This window comes from Xyrauchen texanus, chromosome 50 (assembly GCF_025860055.1).
Source record: "Xyrauchen texanus isolate HMW12.3.18 chromosome 50, RBS_HiC_50CHRs, whole genome shotgun sequence".
NCBI classification, from domain to species: Eukaryota; Metazoa; Chordata; class Actinopteri; order Cypriniformes; family Catostomidae; genus Xyrauchen; species Xyrauchen texanus.
The window spans coordinates 20,299,752-20,322,038 of record NC_068325.1 but is presented as its reverse complement, the minus strand read 5'-3'; the positions used below and the strand labels follow the sequence as shown (position 1 = coordinate 20,322,038).

Genomic DNA, 22,287 nt, shown 5'->3' with positions numbered 1-22,287 from the left:
TATATATTTAATAATGTGCACCAAACAACGTTACAATTTGAATACATAACGGGATCTTACTAGTGTTCAGTCTTCCCTTGACGGGCCAAATCATGGGTCGAACAGGTATGTTGTCTTATGTTTTCAGGCAGAAGAGGATGATGGTAAGTCTTGATTTTGATTTGGGTGCCTAAGCGCACTAAACCAATCAAATGCTCACTCCCAAGGTAAAAGGGTAAATTTGGGAGGGGGATGTGTTGATCACAGATTATGCATGATGTACAAATGTTAATTTCACAATGTAATCTTCCTATGTTGCCTATTACTAAACGAAACGAACATCTGATATTGTTTTAAGGCATACCGCTAGGCTAGCACAGACCGTTCTCGCTGTTAGCATTAAGAAAAGTCACATCTCCAGGTTGATGCATTTTGAGCATTATTTATTTATTTATTTATTGCATATTAAAAGCGACAGCATATGGGATGGATTTTTACCCACTGTGTCCCAAATAACTTTACATTATGAAACGGGTCGGAGAGTTTTCGTTATTCTAGTTATTATTGTTCTCCAGTTTGAGATGCAGATGAAAGTGATGTAATATCTCCAACATCTCAAGACCTCGAGTTGCCTAGTGAAATGTAAAACGGAGAGTTTCTGTGCTAAAATCTGATTGGATGATCTATTGTAAAACAGCCATTGTGTGTCCACACATCATTTAGCGTGGTAAAATTACTATAATGTCGAAACTTTTGCGGCTTTTTGCTTAATTTTACTTGACATATAAGAGCCTGAAGATACTTAAGACCTTAAACAGTATTAGATGTTCAGTAACTTACCTTATTTTAAAATGTTATAGTGAGATTTATGTAATTGGGTGATTTCATCCTCTCAAATTATTTGATTTAACATGGCTATGGGGATTCTGTACTGCGTATACTCACTGTACTGTATTGCATCTCCTTGTGTTTTCTTTCTAAGCCTAATTATTGAGTACAATCAAATGTTTTTATTTACTAGAATGAACCGCACTTGAAGTTAGCAGCTACAATGGAGAAAACATTCAGTTTCTATTCGAATATCCTGCTTTATTTCGGTTTATGAATCTTAAAATTGGTCTCAAGTCTGACAAAAGCAGTTCGGTTGTCTTAATTAAAGCTGCTAAATTTAATGTGAGTTATGTCTTCTTTTATTTGTATGGTTTACTTTGGGTTGCTGTATTGAGTTACTGTTTTTTGTCTGTTTGTTTTGTTTCTGTATTTAAAGCCACAGTGGAAGCCCTTTAGGTGGCTAACGACCTTGTGATTTTGCATTGTTGTAGCATTCTTGAATTGACTCCAGTGGTCAAGCACTTTTCTTAACTGGCCAAACAACTATGGGGGTGAATCAAAGTGTTCTGAGTTAAAGCAGGTTTACGCAGCAGCCATGTCACGTGACACATGCGTGTCAAGAAAAAAAGCATCAGGGGGAAAAAAGAAGCTAAAAGCCTTGAGGTGGCCCTTTTTACTCTCTCTCTGTTTCCCCTATTTTCTCTTCTCCTCATGTCATTGTGTTCTGCATCAAACCCTTAACATCCCTCAGAGCTACGAGAAGGTTGGTGTGTTTTTTCTTTTTTCACTTTTTTTTAACCCACATTAAAAGCGAAAATCAACATGTATTAAAAGCTTAATCTTAATTGAGAATTTATTGGCAATTCGGAGTATAAAATGATCCTGCTAAATGAGTTTTAAATATGGGGAAAACCTTTATTTAATTGCAAAGCTAATAAAAAAGTTGTAGTGACAAACCCGCTGATTCGGGTTCGTTTTCCTTTTACATTTTAAGTTTGCATTGTGGGGCCTTTTTCTCGTTTGCATCCTTTGGTATTGCTTTCGCCCAAATAATTAAAAAATTGCTGCACATGCTGTCGTGGAAACCTAGCATTTGAGCAGTACCTCAGCCTGTTGCATGATGGGAGAATGTAACCTCACTTGCATGCCTCAAGACGAAATCCCTTTTGGCTGTCGTGTTTGTTGCATTCCTGTGTGTTTGTGAAATGCTTTTTCTTTTCTTTGTTCACTCCAAATGACAATTTATCCCAAATGAAGCCTTAGTTAGCTCCTTGTATTGTGGTGTTTGTGTTGGGCGTGTCCTTAGTTTAATCCCGTTTTGAACTTCCTTTATGTTGTAGTTATTGGTTTGTCAGATGTGGTTTGTATTTCTGTGCATTGTTGTCCCGTTAAACGTGGCTGCTTTGAAAATACCCAATTGTGGAATTCTATACGAGATTACAGCAGTTTCCCAGCCATCTGAAAACAAAACCAGCGAAAACCTGGTTAACTCTGATTGTTTTGGCCGTGCATTCACTCCACTAATTTGCTGCTTTGTGCATCAAGGATCAATAGTAGATTCATAACAACCCCCGAACAGCATCACCACACCCCCACCCCCACCCCCACCCACCCCACTTTAACACAAGACTTTTGCACGGAAGCAACTAGCTAGCAAGTCTCTAAAGGTTACTGACTGCCTCCTGCCCTTTTGTCCCAGTGATGTTGTATATATAGAGAAGAGAAGTGGGCCAAGCACTGAGCCCTGTGGTACCCCAGTGAGTAGGCAGTCTACTGGCTCAATCAAAGCAGGATTTCTCAATCATTCGGTCTCTCTGTGCAGCAAATGTTTGAATTGCTTCACAAGTTGCCATGATGTTCAATATTAAAACCCCCAATTTGGACCAAAACCAAATGTGAGTGCTTTGTTTTGGAGTGTTTCTATGCTAATCCTAGCGTAATGCGACTGAGAGGATGCCAAATTAATTGCAAGACAATTCCATATCGGTCTAGTGATCAGTTTCTATATATTGTGTCTTAGACTGTGCATACAGTAACTCATCATTACAACATATGCACATTTCAATGTTCATCTTAATACTTTTGGGGGTTTGCCAATGGGGTAAGAAAAAAAATGGTAAACCATTGGAAATTTGTGTTTTTCTTTCTTTGCATAAATGTAAGTAAAAAATCTAGTCCTAGCTTCAGTAAATGTATTTTGTTTTAAGAATGTTTACATCATTTGTAATGTAAAACAAGTACGTTTTTTCTACTATTAGCACCAACATTTTGCATAATGTCATTGTCTTTCTGTTCATGGTATTAGAAATTCATTAATACTAATTTTTAGAGCTGTAGAATAGACTGTCAAGCATAAAGATCAAATTAATCTGACAAGTTTGTCCAATCGTGCAAATGGCTCACTAGGGGCAAACAAACGCTGCCTACCCTGTGCACAGAACCTCTCCCCAGTGTCTGCCCTCCCCAACTGTAGTGCCATTTTAAATGGGCATTCGTCTGCCTGTCTAGGATAATGACAAATCACAAGACCCCTGCTTCACTTGGCACTGATCCTCACGCCTTGCCGGCTATCTCGTAATGTCTAAGACAATATGTCTCTCTGAATTATTGACTTTTACAGACGTGGTGTTGTCGGGAGGGGTGGCCAACACAGCTTGACGTAGTTGTCATGCCGGCCCCCAGCATGATTTGGGGGTATAAATAATGAAGTGTGCTTTGCTGCTACATTGTCTCTCAGGGTCTGGCATTTATTGGCAGGCTTTATTTTTCATATCCAGCTGTTCCCATAGTGACATTCATACCCCCTTTCCCCGGATACATTCTTATTGCTGCCTACTATATATCAACACTGCAAAAATCATTTTCTAAATCATTATTTTTGTGTTGTTCAAGATACGTTTGTTTAAGATATCCTTAAAACAAGAAAATAAACCATTTGCTCATTCAAATTCAAGATAAGTTTCAAACACTACCCTCGTCTTCAATTGGTCAACTAAACAGGCAATCCCGCCCCAAACTCACACCACTTATTGAGCTAATGTTGCAATTTCGGGCACCAGTGGCAATGAAATTACACAGCATCTTACTGCATCTGAATTAGCAACTTTTCAACTAGATATTCCTCTTTTTTTGATTTCTGTCTTGAGTTAATTGTCTCCGTATGCTGAAATCCCCCTCTGAGCTTCGACTTATCAGAGCTAAGACTCAAACAAGTGCTCTCCTATTTTACTCCAAATTAATGACGGACATTATGATTCAACTTGTTTCAATGGGGTCGCTAATCTTTCATTGTTGCTGCCTGACAAAGTTTGCCCAAACGTAACACCATTCAATTCAATGTAATGCTGTGTCAAAGGAAAATGAGAGCATATTACAGACTAGAAAATGTAGACCTCACAATACTCTCAGAACTGCTGGAAAACTGGACTGTACTCTATATGATATGCTAGGTTTTGCTATGCTTCAACACCTCAATGGATTTGTTCAATATATGTGCATGAAGATGCATGTGAACTTCCCCAATTGCTACTACTTAGGTTGTCTTGCATGTCCTTGCATGCAATGTTGTGCTTTTTTTAAAAATGGAAATGAAAGCTAAATCACACCCTATTTACTTGGTTGAAAGCGAGGCTAACGTTGAACCCCATCCAAATGAACAAAATGGCTGATTTAGGCATCGGCTACAACTGTTCAGTGTCGTGAAGGGGCAGGTGTTCGCACAACCTCGAAAGTAATTGGACCATTTTTATTGGACAATATTTAGAGTATAATCAGGGGTTGTGATTGTATTACAAAGGCATCCGTGCTTCCATTAGTGGAACTGGTTAGTCCGAAATCCTTGCAGAGAGCGATTTGCATTGTTGTGGTGGAGGTGTGAATGTTAATATGGAAAAACCCCTGTGGACTGCATGCAAACCTCTTACCTCGTATGCTCTACCTCTCTTACCTTCAAGTGAAATGGGTTCTTTTGGATATCGGACATTAAACAGGGTGTAATCTTAGCTTCAATGTGACATTATAGGCTGCACATTATTTTGGCTCCACCCCCCCACCCCCTTCATTTTGAGGCCAGACAGACTGTCTCACCAAAATGGCCGATAATGTCCACCTTCAAAACATTTGCTTGGCGCAACTTCCACATCCTAGTAGAGAATTCAAAGGAGTACGGCACTGTTTGGCCTTTACCTCTTTTGACTTGCCTTTCCTTTGTCCGTCGTAAAACGTCTTGAGTTGTCTTTCTCCACTTTGGGCTTGAAATGGGATGTTGACTCTGGACCTCAAAGAGATTGCTCTCGTTACACTCGTTTGGGCTGCTGGGCACCTGGTTTTAGTGAATTAGGAGCGTGTCCATACAATTAGAATTTTCTTTGACCATATTCCTCCGAATATAACAGCAGAGCATACCATCGCACATCAAACGTCAGGGTTTGAGCTTTAGGACCATGTGTCAGTACTTTGATAAAGCCTAGAATGGCTTTCTTATTTCATGCAGCAGCATTTCAAAGCAAAAAGAGGCAGATCAATTGATAAATGCCGGCATGTATCTGAAGACATAAGAACCGCTTCTAATTTTCCTCTTTGCCAGTTTATTTAAGCCGTGAGTGCTTGATTCTTTGTTGCCTTTGGCTTTGAATTTGCCAAGCTCCTTCAAGTCTTTTAAAGATGGTTGTTCCGTTTATAAAATGACCAGGTAAAGTTGAACTTTTGATTTTAATATTGGAAATTCAAGTGCAGATTAGCAGACGTGGCTTTAAGCATACGACAAGAGCAACAATGGAGATTTTGGATTATGAATAATTCAAAAGGTGAAAGGCTGCAGCCCTCATTCACTCAACAACCAAAGCTTACGGTTAACAGGCCTGAATGTGGCCGCTGGAAGTGAAGTCCATTTCTCTTCTCAGCCTGTCCTCTTTTAAATGTAGTTTTGAGAATTGGCCAAATGCAGCATTACCCATCAGTAGGCCACACTGAATCAAAATTCTGTGTAATTGTAAGGACACAGCAGCAGCAGCCGTAGTTGTTAACAATGAAAAACATTGTTCTAAAAGCCCAGTGAAGAAGTTATAAATAATTTGTAGTGGTAGTTAGTAAGTGAAGAGGACTTATGGTAACAAAAGTATGGGGCAATATAAAGTTGCAGTAGATTTTCTCATTTTATAGAGCCTTTAAAACACACATGCACTGTTTTATCTGTGTGTGCTGTGACAAATTCACCAATGTCAACATTTCAAATGTGTGGCTCCCCAAAACGTGATTAAATTGCAAGCGGGTGGGGTTGCATGCTGGAGTATTTGTTGACAGTAGCAGTCAGCCTGGTCAATAGTCTGGAGCCGTTTTGTTCTCGTCAATCCTGCAAGCACATCCATGCATGATGTTGTAATACATGGGCTGCCCTTTCATCTTTGTTAAATATTTGTTGAATATGCACTTTTTGGGGGGCCGTTTCAGTGATGTTGGTGTTTATTTTTGGATGTTTCTTAACAGACTCAGCTGTTTTTTCACTATAAAAGGAACGTTCCTGGTTCAATACAAGTCATTTGTGGCATAATGATTATTGCAGAAAATATTTTTAGTTCCCCTTCACTCGACGTTGTGGTGATGTAGTGACACTAGGGGTCGCTCTTGAGAGCCCCGAACACCTCTATTGTTTAAACAGTTAAACTAGTACAATAGAAGTACACAAGGCAAAGCAATAAATGCTAAACAATACATGCTATTTTGAAAGTAAAGCCACAATAGTTCAAATCAACATTATGCCGCAAATACCAATGAACCTGGAACATTCCTTTAAATATAGTTTTATACACTATTAAAAATATCACAACATCAATAACAAAATTTTCTTTAAATGTTAGTATCAAAATGGATACAAATGTAATATTTAAATGAATTAATATGTCGAATAGGTTTTAATGATAAGCAACATTATTAACTGCATAAAATTAACTTGAGCTGGCTTTAGCGACTGCAGATAATGTGCTCTAGAATTGTTCAAATGTAGGTTGAGTTAAAATGTGATTATCGCCCACTGGAAACCAAGCAAGGTCACCCGTCACACTTGGATTTCTGAAATTGTGAATATATTTGTTAACTCGTGACGTTTTGGTACTTTAGACATTAATGATTGTGCCAGTTGCAGTCGCTAACTTGAGGTAATTTAAACATGTTAACGTTTTTTTTTTACCTTTTAAGCTGAATTCCGAGATTTTGTGCTCCTTGCCTGCTGTTTTTCTGAGACTTTGGTGAAAGTTTATTCTTCAATTTCAAGCCCCATTGTGTGAGAAGTCAAACCTACTAAGCGCCATCATTTTACCCAAGTTGGGCCAGGGTTACAGTCTTCTCTGCCCCTACCTCTCGCTCCCCTCGTTGTTTTCCTTCTGTCTCTTGCCCAGCATGAATGTCCTCTAGTCTGTCCGTGCCTCTGTTTTCTGCCTTGCAGCCCAGGTCTTGTCCTGCCTTGTGACCTGTCTCTACCTGTCGATCTGTCCTCCTTGAGTCTATGTTTAGATTATTTTTTTCTTATTTGTATTATTAGTTTGGTTTGTTTCTGAGCTAGCCCCAGCACCTTAAACTCCATTGCTGTCCCTCTCCCTGTCCTCCCTCCTCGTGCCAAATGTAAATGAGGCATGACCCTCCTTTCCACCTGCCATATTAGGTCACAACCCAGCACCACCCTACTTCATGTTCCATTGTCATTGCATTCATCAGCATCAATTGGGCAATGGTTACCTTGACAATTCTTGGGGAAACCAAACTCTAAAGTTTGGCGCAATCCTACATTTTGACAAAACTCCTCTTATATGTAACGTACATAACAATTAGCACTGTTTACCTGAAATCTCTTAAATCTATACCCTGATTGTAAGTTGATGTATTTTGTAATGATTATATGGGTTTTATTGTTTTGTTCGAAATGCAGGTATTTACCTGAAATGGGTGCATGTGGACCTTAATCAGGGTAGAAGCCTTGTTTAATTTGACAGAAATGAAAAGGAAGCCATTAGGGAATGGAATACAGTCAGTTCAATTGTTTGAACTGTTGTGTACCTTGGTGTCGATGGTTCCTCTGAGAAAACATTTCAAAACTTCTTTCCAAACACTTTCAAGTGGATGGCAAATTTGGGTGGTAAAAAAATGATGTGAAAGACTCTACAACTTGTTAAAAAGAAATGTACTTGTAATACTCACTCGCATCATGTCAGATCAAATACATCTACTATGATTAAGGTCCATTGACGCTAATTGGGCAAGATATGTCAGAAAAGCAGGGTTACCAAAAATGGACGAGCCAGGCAGGCTTTGAAAAGACTTCATCTAACCCATAGCTCATATCCATCTACCCCTAGACCCTTGTCCTCAACGGTTTCTCCATTTTTACTCTTGTGTGTTGGTTTGGCATCTCTGTAGTTAAGGTTCATTGTTGTCCCCATCGTAGACTAGCATCTGCACCAATCATGTGTCCTTTTTTTAGTCAATTATGTTTTCATGTTTTTTATATGTGTTCAAGTTAGACAAGTTGAAGTAAAAAGTTACCGTTTGACTGAATCTGTAATCTCAGCTGCAAATTTTGAGTTACTTCTGGCCAGGTCTGCAATGTGACAGTACGATTCTGTCACATTACATTATATCGGCTGGATTCGATAAAAAAAGCCTTTCTCTGCATTGAAGTGGGTTTCCCCCCCTCGTTCCTCCTCCCAACCCTTCCCTTTCTCCTCTTTCTCGCATTCTATTCTCTTATACTTCTTATATTATATTCCTCTCCAGTTGTCTTTGTCCGGGCATGCTAGTGACCCTTCAGTTATACTCCTCAATGCATTGTATATCAAATTATTCTCTCTGGTTTTATTCTTTCCATTTACTCTTTGGTTGACCTCTACCTCTTTCTGCATGATGTCTGTGAAGATGACAGCTGCATCTATCAATGGAAGTGTGTCAGATCTTAAAAAAGGCTTTGTCCAGTTGATCTAATCTCAACCACAAAAATCTGATTAAGGTTTCTCATCTTTAGCCCTTCTTTGAGGGGCTTACCATTACCAGTAGATGTACATGCCAAACTTATATGTACAGTCATACATTTGTGGGTTCTTATAGTACAGGTAGATTTGAAACTTAACTCTTAACTCTAATGTCTTCAAAGGGAGCATTTTCTGTTCAAACTGTAGAGTACAACTGTTGTTGTTATTTTACAGTAATTGCCAATGTATGTTTTTCATTTTGTTTAAAATAAGTACAGGTCACATAGAAAGCTAGTTTTAAAGATGAGAAACTCATAATCGATTTTTGTGTAATTAATCGTGCTGTGATGGGTCAAATATTGGTCGATGAAACCTTGTTGCTATGAATCTGTTGCTTAAATGTTAATCTATATTGTTGGTGAAGCAGTTCTGTTAATTTCGTTTCTTTACCATTATTTTTGTAAACCAAATATCAGAAAGTCTGTTAAGTTCAACCTCATTTATATAATTTGTTGTCCTCTCTTTAGACAACATGCACGTTCTAAAGAAAGGCTCATTTTCATCGGCGTGTCTTGTTACCTTTCTCTTTTTCTTGTCACCATTCCTCCGCCCCTTCGCAGTTCGACGCGTGCCACCAAGATTCTCCATCCTCCCAACAAGCCACGAGATCATGCCAGGCGGTAGCGTCAACATCACCTGCGTAGCTGTGGGCTCGCCCATGCCCTACGTCAAGTGGATGCTTAACTCTGAAGACCTGACGCCTGAGGATGAGATGCCAGTAGGCAGGAACGTTCTGGAATTAAACAGTGTCCGCGAGTCAGCCAACTATACCTGTGTGGCCATGAGCAGCCTGGGCATCATTGAGGCTGTGGCTCAAATAATCGTCAAGTGTAAGATTTATTTATTTTTAGTCCTCCAAGGTCACTCGAGTTTGAGTCCTCCATGGTCACTCAGGAGTTCTTTGGTCAATAGAAATTGAAACTAAGCTAAAGTATTGAGTACATTGTTGCAAGTTCTACATAGTATCCATGTCTCTTTAAAGTTTTAAACCTTTGGTATGTTCGTATTCCCAACTGCAGCCTTGCCAAAACCTCCAGGTGCACCTGTCGTAACAGAAACTACCGCCACAAGTATCACCATCACCTGGGACAGTGGCAACCCTGAGCCTGTCTCCCATTACATCATTCAGTATCGCGCCAAGTCTCCTGAGAGCAAGTTTGAGATCGTGGACTCCATCACAACCACACGTTACAGTATCGGAGGACTTTCTCCAAACACTGATTATGAGATCCGCGTGTCAGCCTTTAATACTATTGGACAGGGCCCGCCCAGTGAACCTGTTGAGGCTAGAACTGGGGAACAAGCTCCTGCCAGCCCACCACGGAATATCCAAGCCCGTATCATCTCTCAGAACACCATGATGGTCCGCTGGGATGAACCAGAGGAACCCAATGGACAGATCAAGGGTTATCGGGTCTACTATACCATGGATCCTTCTCAGCCCATGAGCATGTGGCAGATCCACAATGTACAGGACAGCGTGATCACCACCATCCAGAGTCTGGTGCCCTCAGAGACCTACACCATCAGAGTGTTGGCCTTCACGTCCGTAGGAGATGGACCCTTCTCAGATCCCATTCATGTCAAAGTGTTACAAGGAGGTTAGTTTATTGACTACAGGTGTCCTTTTTCAATACTGGTTAAACCAAAGATGTAGCCAGGTGAGTTTGGCGATTGAAGTTTTCAGTTGTCAGTATTGGGAGAGCAAAAGATGTGGCAAGGTAAGTTTAGCGATTGGGAATATCCCTTGTCAGTGTTGGGTGAGCCAAAGATGTAGCAAGATTGGTTTAGTGATTGGTAATGTCCAGTTTAAGTGTTTGTTGAGTCAAAGTTTAGCAAGTTAAGTTTAGGCAAATGGAAATGTCCATTGTCAATGTTGGGTGCACAAAAGATGTAGCAACTTTGCTGTACCCTAGAAAAGTAGTGAAACCAGTTACCACTTCATAAATATTTTCCATGACCAAATACACTGTTGTAGAGCTCTTTGTCTAGTTTATTTAATGTCTGAAAAACTTTCACACTGGCTCTGTTTGTAGTTCCTGGACAGCCAAACAACTTCCAGGTCGGTGAGGTTTCAGACACAAGCGTTGAGCTTACATGGGAACCGGCATTTGAAAAAGAGGGAATCATCAGTTACGAACTGCATTACAAAGAGGGCAATCAAGGACTTCAGGTGCCATCTTCACAATAAACATTCTCAAACATACCACAAAATGTTGTCATACAACAGTCACACATTTTAATCTCTTGGGAAACATCCCATTAGATCTCATTAGCTTCTAGTCAAAAGTCAATCTATGCTTAATTAGATCATAATTTTGAGGTGACTATTGTTATTTTCTACTAAACAGGTAAAGAAAACATTTGGTCCAACCTCTTCCTATGTGGTGGAGGGTCTGCGTGCAAATGCAGAGTACTACTTCTCTCTGGCCGCCATCTCCAACAAAGGCATTGGAGCCTTCACCAACAAAATATTCCAAAGGACTTCGCAAGCCAGTATGTAGTCCATTTACTTTTATATGGCCGTGAGCGGGAGGGTGGGTATAGTGTTGTATTTTGATTGAGAAATGCCAAGAAATATCTTTTCTGAGCTTCAGATGGGGTTTGAAAGTGCCACTGTAGCCTTAACCCCGGTTTTCAATCCAAGCAAATAGTTTTCCTAAATATCAGGAGTAAATGTTAATGGTGATCTTGTGTCTGAAGGAGATATGTGTTAAAGACATGAACTTTGTCTCTGGTCCCTGATTTTGACAAGTGTTTTGATGTGGGTGCTCGGTTCTGGCGGTAGCTCTTGGTTCTTTCCCTTTTTCCTTTGTGTGTGTTTTTGTTTATATGTAAATGCATATATGAATTGTGCAAAAGAGCATCACTTTTGAGCCAAAAGTTGTGTTGCATGCACACAGCAAAGGTGATGTTTTTCTGCAAGAACCTTTCTAGATGACTTTTGCTTTGCCAAAACCTGCACTGTATTTTAACAATGCTTTTGATTATCCTTTTGTGTGTATAATGACATTTATTTTCCTAGTTTAGCTTCAGTCAGGGCTGGACTGGTAATCTGGCATACTGGGCATTTACCCGGTGGGCCAACGCACTTTGGGGCCGATCAGGGGTGGACTGGCCATCGGTAGAACCGAGCAGGCCAGTGGGTCAGCCGTGAAATGGGCCGATTGGGCCGCGATAAGCTAAAATGAGCCGCCACGTTATGTAGAACGGACCGCAAAATGGCGTCGCGATATGCAGAAAAGGACAGCGAACAAACCCAGACCCTTACCCCCACCCAAGTTGTTAGGTAAAGTCCCAGGCCGATTGATCTTCCCAGTCCAGCCTTGGCCTTAGTAACTCTAAAACAGGCAGAACTTCTGTGTAAATGTTTCGTGAAACCATTCTCGCGTTCGTAAATTCGTTATTAACAAAACTTTCCTATTGAATCGAAAGTGACAATTTTCATGAGATTGGTTTTGCGAGCATTTCACGAATACGGCCCACAGATTTTGATGTTTAAGTAGGAAAGAGTTAGAGCCAAAACTTTCAAATGACCTGTGTTGTTTAGTTTAATGGATTCCTTGGTGGTGTCGCACACTGTTGACACACACTTCCTTTCTTCTTTGTTTGGGTTTCCTTTCATCTGGGTCTTTCTATGTCACAGTTATGTACTTCAGAGGTTCCCTACATGAGAAACAAACAAATCGATGTGGGTTGATTGATCCACAGCAAGTGTGCCATTTGGCTCCCCTGTGTGCTCCCTCCTTTCTTCTGTGTTCATATTTCTTTTTCATGTGTCAACAGCAAATGCACTTTTTTCTCCCTTGCAACTGAAGCACACAAAATATTATTGACTCTGGTGTCTGCCATGGCTTTCCAACACATCTAGTCCCTCACTGTGTATTACTGAAAGCTGCACAGTTAGTGGTCGCTGGCGCCTGCAGATAGTCAGCATTTACGCTGGGAGACCGGTTGAATTATTCAAGCCTACGGCCTAAAAATACACCCTTGCTGAGTACAATCATGATTTGAATTCTGTGCCTGAAATCGTCAGCAGTTCTGGAGAACCTTGCAGCTGACATGTGTCCTATGCTTGAAATGTGTAATGTGTAGTTGCATATGTAAATATAGGATATTTTAGTGTATGTCTCTGAATGATTAAAGTGATGACAAAAAATTTGTGTTTTAGGTTTTGAAGGTGCACAAGTAATTAATTTCTCTGATGTTTTACATTAAAGAAATCAAAAGTACAATTAGGCGTTTTTACTAATATATACTTAAAATGACGTACACTATGGTGCCACCATGTTAAGATTTGATATTGCTTTTTTTCGTTAACCCTTTATTATAAGAAACAATGTTGGGTGACAAATATGAATCTGTGCAGCATCCACACCAATAGGTGTCAGTATAGAGACACGGACCACTGCCACATCGGCCAGCAAAACATACCGAAAATTACTTCGTGCACCTCAAAATCAACTTCTACAATTGAGCTCAGAAAAATAACCATTCACCATTCTGAGTGTAAGACAAAAATGTTTAAATGCTCATTTTGCTCTAATTTTGCTCCTCCTATAAAATGACTTTGACGTTACCAACAACACATATTTTTCAACCCCAACTCCACCTGTCAGATCGAGACCAGTTTTCAGGATAAAATCAAGTCCTGTCCTACTATTTATATAATTTAATGTCCTTTTTAGATTGGAAATCTGTCACATTTTCGGAAGTAAAATAGGCTGCCCTAACATGTTGACTTTAAGGTTCCTGTTGTAGGGATGATTCTTCAGACTTATCTACACTTATGGTGGGTGAAAGATGCCAGGAAGCCATGGCAGCAAGCGTTGTCCATTTTAACACATCTTCTGTTTCTACCGGTGCAGCTTGTTGGTGCAGAATGGATGGGATTGGTTTGGTTTGGTGGTTGCTGGGACAGAATGAACATGCTATGTTTACACACACCATTACGGAGAGAGTGCACAGAATGCATGTACTACTTCACCCTACCCCTGGGGGGCGCTCTGTTAATTAATTTTTCCCCTTATGTCCAGTCAAGGCATGACCTACGCTGTGTGTCCTGTTCCATCTCTAAATGTCTGTCTCGCCATTCATGTCGTCTTGTAACATATTTGGGGAAAATTTGCTGCACTTTTGACCTTTTGTTTACTTGCTCTGTGTATTATCTGTTTTACGTTGGTAGCCGTCTTCTGAGCAAAACTAAAGCTCACCTGCTCTCTGGCTTATTGTCACCTGCTTTTAATTTGTTTCAATATCTGTAACACTTTTGGGAAGTTTCAGTTTAATTACCATTTTGGTTTCATCTGAGTCGCTAACGGCTCCCTTCACACATGAGGAAAAAGCTTGTTTTTGGTTGCTTTCGTTTGGGGTTTCGTTAACCGTGACACTCAACATGCAGCAACAGCACTTAGCATTGCCAAAGCAAATCCATTAAACTAAAGGTGAGAGTAAGTATCTCTGGGGGACGGTTGTAGCCTTCTGTCAGAGTTGTAGGATTCTGTGTTGCCCCACAGGGTCTTAAACAGCACCACACAGATGGAGACACAAAGTTCACTTCTGTTTCAGCACATCTGCTGACGTCTTCCTTCAAGCAGAAACTAAAGTAGCACAGTTACCCAGAACAAGTCATGAAGGTGACAAGACTTTTTACCAATTTAGCCCAAAACACCCCTCATCCTAAAACAAACAAACATTATAGTGGGGATTCCTGTGAGGTAAGTGACCGCCAAACGAAGGAAGCCCAGTCTGCCACCTCACACTTTTGGAGACAAAAGCTGTTTAACAGTTCTGATATAACCTGCCATGCATTTTGAGTTGCACAGGATCTTCGGAAACCACGTGCACTGTGCGCGAGACGTAGCGGCTTGTGGTGAACCAAAATATACTATGACCCTAATGAGAAAGATTTGACTTTTCCACACCAGAAAATGCTCATCTTGGTATTGTCTAAGTGGATGCAAACACCAAGTGGCAGCCTGGACTTCCTCATTAAGGCGTGAAATGAAAGTGAATGTCTATGTTTCTTTATTTGGTACAGTGAAGTGGTTCTAGACTGTTAAGATAGTTAGTTCAGAGTGCCTAGAGGTCACCGTTAAGGGTCGAGGGTTAGCCCCTGTGATGGTCTGATAACGAGTACTCACCTCACCCTCCATATCCCCCTACCAAAACAGAACTCATGCTTATTGATATGCCCTGTTGACTCTGTTGAATGCTGGGGGATGTGTCCACAGTCCCGAGGGTTAGTGGAGATAGACACTCCTTCCTTGACCAAGTGGGCGGCAGTGGCATTCTGGAAAATGCTCTTATGATCAGGTTCAGACATGGTCATAGAGGGTCCACAAGCTGAGAGCAAGGTATTCCGCTCCATCCATTAACTTCGACCAGGCTGAAGGTAGACATTTGGTTTCGGGCAAGAACATCTTCCGGGTGGTAGATAAAGGTTGGTGGGTCCAAAAGTGGCAGATATAATTTCTGTTTCAATCCAATCTGATAGACAAGATAGTGAACACCTCAGTTATCACTCTTTGTTACACCGAGATTATGCCTTGAAGCTGCCAGCAGCCATTAGTGTTTTCTCTGAAAATAAATCCCAGCTGGTTAGCCAAACAAGTTTAGCCACCCACTAACTGTAATTGCTGTGGGCTTTTTCACTTGTCAATTGGTGTATTTGCTGCAGTAATAAAATTCAAATTGGATCTGGGTTCATTCTTTAATTATGGCAATTAACAACTCATTATTTTGAACTCTTGGGTTTGAAGATCAACTCTTGGGTTTGAAGAGGCATTGCATGCACAATACTGAATACTGAACTCAAGGCTTTTATTGCTTTTAGATGTACAACAGTCACAGTCATGTATAATCCTGAACGAATCATGGGTCTAAATCTTCAGGCACTTCTACAGTTCTCAGATGTATAGCTTCCAGACCAGATCCATAACTATTTAAGAGCATGCCAGTACCCGCGAAGAGAAGTAGTACATCTTCAAGTATATCTTCAATCTTCATTTGGTAAATCAACAGGGTTCTTAATATTATTGTGTATAGCTCTTTGGGACTGATAAACACCTGCGGTGACACCTGGTTGGTGAAGGGACAAATCTATTGACCATATCTGGGAGTTAGCAACACCCCTACAACAGGTCACACTGGAACTAAAATGATGGCCTAAAGCGAGATTCTATCGTACAATGGGTTTGGATTGGGGAGGTTTGTATTATCAAGGTGTGGATTGTTAAGCGCTAGCAAGGTGTTAGCACCCTGATCTCAGTCTTGTGGACCCTCAGGCTAGTGTAAACAGGTACAGCCTAACTAAAGCACCGGGAAAGCTCTCTACCTTCAACCCTCCAAAAAACATACTGACATTAACATTTTAAACCTGAGGAATTACTGTAAGTTGGGAACTTAAAAATGGAAACCTATTATTATCGAATTAAAGCTTATTTTGCTGAGCTTATCAGTTGAGGGAGAGGGCTGTACCCAACCGACTTGAGGAAAATATAGACTCCCTCGAATCGGGTGCTTGTGGTAAGAAAGTCTTTAAAAATTAGTGTTTGAAGATGTCAGGTACGTATAATGTACATGAAAATGCTTTCTTTCTTTTTTTGCTGGTTTTTAATGGTCTTCCTTTCAGTTTGATGCTTGGTGGCTTTCCGTGATTCTTATGAGTTGACATTTTGGATTCTAATATTTTCTTTCCAGACATTATTTCACAATTGTTCATTTTCCTGTAATCCATTTTGAATTATTTTGTTTTGCTTTTCATCGAAGGTGCTCATCCATTTAAATTTCAGTAACAAATATTTTTTTTATTTTTCTCTGTTCAATTTACCCCTCATTCATTTATGCAACTTAGACTTATAGCTTCAGGGTTTTCAACATCCTGGGCAACAAGTAACGTTTTATAGTGTATTTTAGTAAGTTTCACATGGAGATAAATGTTAGAGGCCTATCTCTACAGAATATATTAAACCCCATATGAATAAGCATTTAGTAAGCGGAGACTGTAAAAGCCTTCGCGTTTAAACAAGACTTTTGTATTGATTTAGAATGGCACAGAAGTTGTAATTTCTGAAATGTGCAAGGGAAGCGCCCGGCGAAAGATCTCTGAATACCACAATGAATGGGCTTCATTCAAATGCAAATAATGAGATCTATTTCCCTTCATGGTAGAAATATATCCTTAGAGCCCAGAATATTTACTGTGAGAAATCTGTGGCTCACGTAGAAGCGGTTTTATTTGGGTTCACGTCAAACTGGCTGGTCCAATCAACATCTGTGGTGTAACTTTTAGACCTTTTGTATGGTGTTATATTGGAATCAAGCCCCTGTTTTAAAGTGAAACACCCTAGCTTTATAACCATGCATGTAAACCCCCAACCTCTCCAAAACCAAGCTCTTCTGTTTGCATTTGGCCTTTGCGTTCATTTGTTTTCTTCGTTTTTTTTCTTATGATTTGGTATTTGTCTTTGCTTGTTTGTTTTTTTCATTTTCTTTTTCTCTTCCCCATCTTTTCGTTTTTTGTTTTCCACCCCTTTCTCCCCCCCCAACCTGAGCAGAGCCCTCCGCCCCCCCTCAAGACATTAAGTGCACCAGCTCCAGCTCCACCACCCTGCTGGTAAGTTGGCGCCCTCCGCCGGTCGAGAGCCAGAACGGGGCGCTAGTCGGGTACATAGTGCGCTACGTGGTGGTAGGGGCCGGGGCAGAGGTCATCTCAGAGCCCGTGGAGGAGCCAGCGGTACCGTCCACCTCCAGCCAGATTCTGCTGCAGCGTTTGGAGAAATGGACCATGCATCGAGTCACCGTGGCGGCCACCACCAGCGTGGGTCCGGGCCCTGAGAGCCAGCCTCTACTTTGCCGCACGGACGAAGATGGTACTAAATAATTTCACATGATTTCTTAAGATTAACAATGCAAAGCTCCCTCCCCAGTTCACCATTGAAGTTGCAATAATGAACGCTTTGTTCAGGTGCTAGATTTGCGAAAGTCGTCTTACGAGAAAAAAAAATAAGAGTTATGAGGATCAATTATAAGTCATTTGTAAAAAAGTGCAATTGATAAAGAGCATGCATAAAAACATTCAGAAGAACAACATACGACTGCTCACATTCACACATCAATGCATCATCATCATAACAAAGATAATTTAAAGCTACTGTATTAAACAGTCCGTTTGGTGGAAAATGGTCATGAAAAACGAAAAATACGTTTATGGTGCAAGAAACCTTTAGTAGCATTATAAGTTGGCATTCCGGTCCAAGTTTGACTGTAACAAAGCACTTAGATTGGGAAAACATTGTCATCTTTTTCGCATCACATCTCTAAGGCATGCCGCTTATGAGCACTGAAATAAATCCAGCCACCCAGCTAGTGTTCATAAGAAATTGTGTTGGACGTCCCCTGTGACAGATATTATGTCACAGCTCAAGAGTAATGACTTCATGAATTTCTTCACAGATAAAATTGAAATAATCAGAAATTAAATTGGAATTATGCAATCATCTGTCACAGCACCTCAGAAAACAGTGTTGAATAATTTCCCTCATGTGCAACTTCAATCCTTCGCTATCATAGGTCATGAAGAGCTAACAAAACTTATCGAAACATCAAAAGCCACAACTTGTTTGTTAGATCCTATACCAACTAAGCTCTTAAAAGAGGTATCTCCTGTAATATCAGAACCTCTTCTTAATATCATTAACTCCTCGCTATGCTTAGGACATGTCCCAAGAAACTTTAAAATGGCAATTATCAAACCGCTAATTAAGAAGCCACAACTTAATCCTGGAGAACTTGCTAATTATAGACCGATTTCAAATCTCCTGTTTATGTCAAAAATACTAGAAAAGGTAGTGTCCTCCCAAATGTGTTAATTTCTACAGAGAAATAGTATATATGAAGAATTTCAATCAGGATTTAGGCCTCATCACAGTACAGAGACTGCACTTATCAGAGTTACAAATGACTTGCTCTTATCATCTGATCGCGCCTGCATTTCTCTTCTAGTGCTTTTAGGTCTTAGTGCTGCATTCGACACGATAGATCACGACATTCTCTTGAATAGGCTGGAGAATTATGTTGGCATTTGTGGAGTTGCATTAGCATGGTTCAGGTCATATTTAGCAGACCGCTACCACTTTGTCTATGTAAATGAGGAATTGTCAAACCAAACAAAAGTAAAATATGGAGTGCCACAGGGATCAGTTTTAGGGCCTCTGCTTTTCTCCATGTATATGCTTCCCCTGGGAGATATTATTAGGAATCGTGGAATAAGTTTCCACTGCTATGCTGACGATACACAACTTTATATTTCTTCAAAACCTGATGAGATTTTCTCAATTCTCAAAATTAGCAGTGTGTATTAATGAAATAAAAGATTGGATGCCCAGAAATGTCCTTCTACTCAATTCTGACAAAACAGAGGTTCTAATTATTGGACCAAAAAACTCTAAAAATAAGCCACTAAAATATAATTTGACTCTAGATGGATGTACTGTTACATCATCTTCAACAGCGAAGAACTTAGGTGTTATATTTGATACCAAGCTGTCCTTTGAAAATCAAATTACAAATGTTTGTAGAACAGCATTCTTCCACTTAAGAAATATTGCTAAATTAAGGCATACGCTCTCTGTTGCTGATGCCGAAAAACTAATTCATGCGTTCATGACGTCAAGACTAGATTATTGTAATGCATTACTGGGAGGATGTCCAGCAAGATCAATAAATAAACTTCAACTGGTTCAAAATGCAGCAGCCAGAGTGCTGACGAGAACCAAGAAATATGATCATATTAGCCCCATTTTCTCATCGTTACATTGTTACCTGTTAAATTCCGTATTGATTTTAAAATTCTGTAACTACGTACAAAGCTTTGAATGGTCTAGCTCCGCAGTACTTAAGTGATCTTCTACCACGCTATATTCCAACACGTTCATTAAGATCGCAAAATTCTGGCCTATTAATAGTTCCTAGAATATCAAAATCCACTAAAGGAGGAAGATCCTTTTCATATTTGGCTCCTAAACTATGGAATAGTCTCCCAAACACTGTTCGAGATGCAGACACACTCCATCAGTTTAAGTCTAGACTAAAGACTCATCTATTTAGCCAGGCATACACCTCATTTATCCTCCAACCCACAATTAGGCTGCTTTAGTTGGGTCTGCCGGAACCAGAAACCAGAAACATTGAGCATGATCTCTTACTCTGCAATAAATTAAATGGCATCTACGCTTACATCTTTTTATTTGTTTCCATGTCTCAACCTCGGGACTCCTATCCTAAGGTCACTAGAACTGGCTGGATCCAGCACCATTCCTGCTTCATGTTGGACTCCACTGCTACATGTCACTGAATGATGATGACTAAATGCAGCCGGTGTCAGCCATATATCACTTCAAAATGATGGACTTCAGAGGATGAACTGATGCCAACTCCAACCTGCATCACCTCGGTCTATTTATGGACTACGATCTTGAAATGAAATGCTTAGACTAACTATTGCCAACAAAAGCCTTCATCAGCCAATTAACAAGGACAATATCATCTACCGTAATTTCCGGACTATTGAGCGCACCTGATTATAAGCCGCACCCACTGAATTTAAAAAAAATTATAATTATGAACATAAATAAGCCGCACCTGTCTATAAGCCGCAGGTGCCTACCGGTACATTGAAACAAATGAACTTTACACAGGCTTTAACGAAACACGGCTTGTAACAAAAATAAATATGCTTTAACGAAACACGGTGTGGCAGCGGGGGTGTGGTCAAGCGCCCGTCCGGGAGAGAAAAGCGGTAAGGGCGCTTACATCAAGTGCTGAAAACTGTCACACTGGTGCCAGTGTGACAGTTTTCCCAAGAAGGACACGTGAAACAGGGCACTTGACGTTCCAGGTAAGGCTTTTAATGGCCACAGCAATGTTTACAATCAATTTTAGAAAGTTTCTCAATTCTTGGTCTTCTATGCGCCAACACTAGACTGACGTGTGTCTGTCTGTCACTCACTCACTCACAATCTCACACTCTCTCTGCTGCCTTTTTATGCCGCTCTCCCCATGCTTACTGAAATTAGACACAGGTGTTAGACATTAGCTCAGGTGTAAGCGCCCTTACCGCTTTTCTCTCCCGGACGGGCGCTTGACCACGCCCCCGCTGCCACACACGGCTTGTAACAAAAAATAAAAAATTAGCAGTAAACAGTAGCCTAGCAAGAAAGTCATTGGTCACTATCTTCCTCCTCTTGTGCACATGAAACCACTGAAGTCATCTCCTTCGGTGTCGGAGTTCAATAGCCTCAGCTTTAGTTGTCTTTTTGCACTGAGTCAATTCCTCACGCTGCTGTTTCCAACATCTCCCGTGCAGCAGCTCTATTTCCTTTTCCAACAGCCAGATCAATCGCCTTCAACTTGAAAGCTGCATCACATGCATTTCTCCGTGTCTTGAGGGTGACAAAATGACTACCGTAATCAGAATGATGGGAAGTTTGAGCGCGCTTGATTTAATCTAAACAGTAAACAAAAAAAGTTGTTTTGACCTTAACCCGTTCGGCAATTTCATTGGTCTAATGAAAGCTTCATGCCGCCAAAAAACTGAGCACGTCACAGAATGTTTTTTTTTTTGTTTGTTTTTTTTTAAATAAAATTTGAAAGCGGGAAAAATCCATATATTAGCCGCATCGTTGTTTAAGCCACGAGGTTCAAAGCGTGGGAAAAATGTTGCGGCTTATAGTCCGGAAATTACAGTATGTGAACTTCTGCAATTAATCAAGATGGACTTCAAAGACTTTGGTCATTAATCTTACAGTTCAAACACAATCGATGTTTAAACACTGACCCTTAACACTTACTTAGTTTAATCATTTTAAACCATGATTTGAACTATACACAATTAATATTTACATTATATTCATGATGTTAGCCAGAGGGGAACTGGCCCCCACAGTGAGTCTGGTTTCTCCCAAGGATATTTTTCTCCATTAATCCACATCTTATGGATTTTGTGTTCCTTGCCACAGTCAATGGAGACAATGATGATTAATCGACTTTATAGACATTACAGTTTTATCGTCTGTTAATGCTGATCTTCTGTAAAGCTGCTTTGAAACGATGTGTGTTGTGAAAGGCGCTATACAAATAAAATTGACTTGACAGCAGTCTTTCACTCTGACTGACTACTAATCAATAAGGAACACAATTCCAACCTTTCACAAGCCCTGTGAGCTGTCAGGAGGGGTTGCTCTACAATGGATGGTTTTGTCAGAGTGGTCAACCGGAGATGAAAGCGTTAGACGGGTCAGGAGTGAGGGAATACTTCTCCAAGACCTCCCATGGGAAATCTCATTCTGCCAACCCCACAACATGGAGTTATTTGAGTGGCGATACATTATGGCGGTCACGTCCCCTGAGACTTGACAATAAAGCATCTTATATTGAAGAGTCGAGCACCAACAAACATTCC

At 40.4% G+C, this 22,287-nt stretch overlaps 1 protein-coding gene across 7 annotated transcripts in view; it reads left to right on the top strand.

The window, feature by feature from the left end:
• LOC127641023 (receptor-type tyrosine-protein phosphatase S-like) overlaps nucleotides 1-22,287 on the top strand; it is a 266,090-nt gene that overhangs the window by 183,333 nt on the left and 60,470 nt on the right. For 4 of the 7 annotated variants that reach the window (XM_052123758.1, XM_052123757.1, XM_052123756.1 and 1 more), the window contains 5 exons: nucleotides 9,386-9,655; nucleotides 9,845-10,426; nucleotides 10,862-10,998; nucleotides 11,177-11,321; nucleotides 17,384-17,698. In XM_052123758.1, coding sequence (XP_051979718.1) covers nucleotides 9,386-9,655; nucleotides 9,845-10,426; nucleotides 10,862-10,998; nucleotides 11,177-11,321; nucleotides 17,384-17,698 — 1,449 coding nt within the window. The remainder of the gene's footprint in view (nucleotides 1-9,385; nucleotides 9,656-9,844; nucleotides 10,427-10,861; nucleotides 10,999-11,176; nucleotides 11,322-17,383; nucleotides 17,699-22,287) is intronic. The other 3 variants (XM_052123760.1, XM_052123759.1, XM_052123761.1) reach the window with 1 other exon arrangement.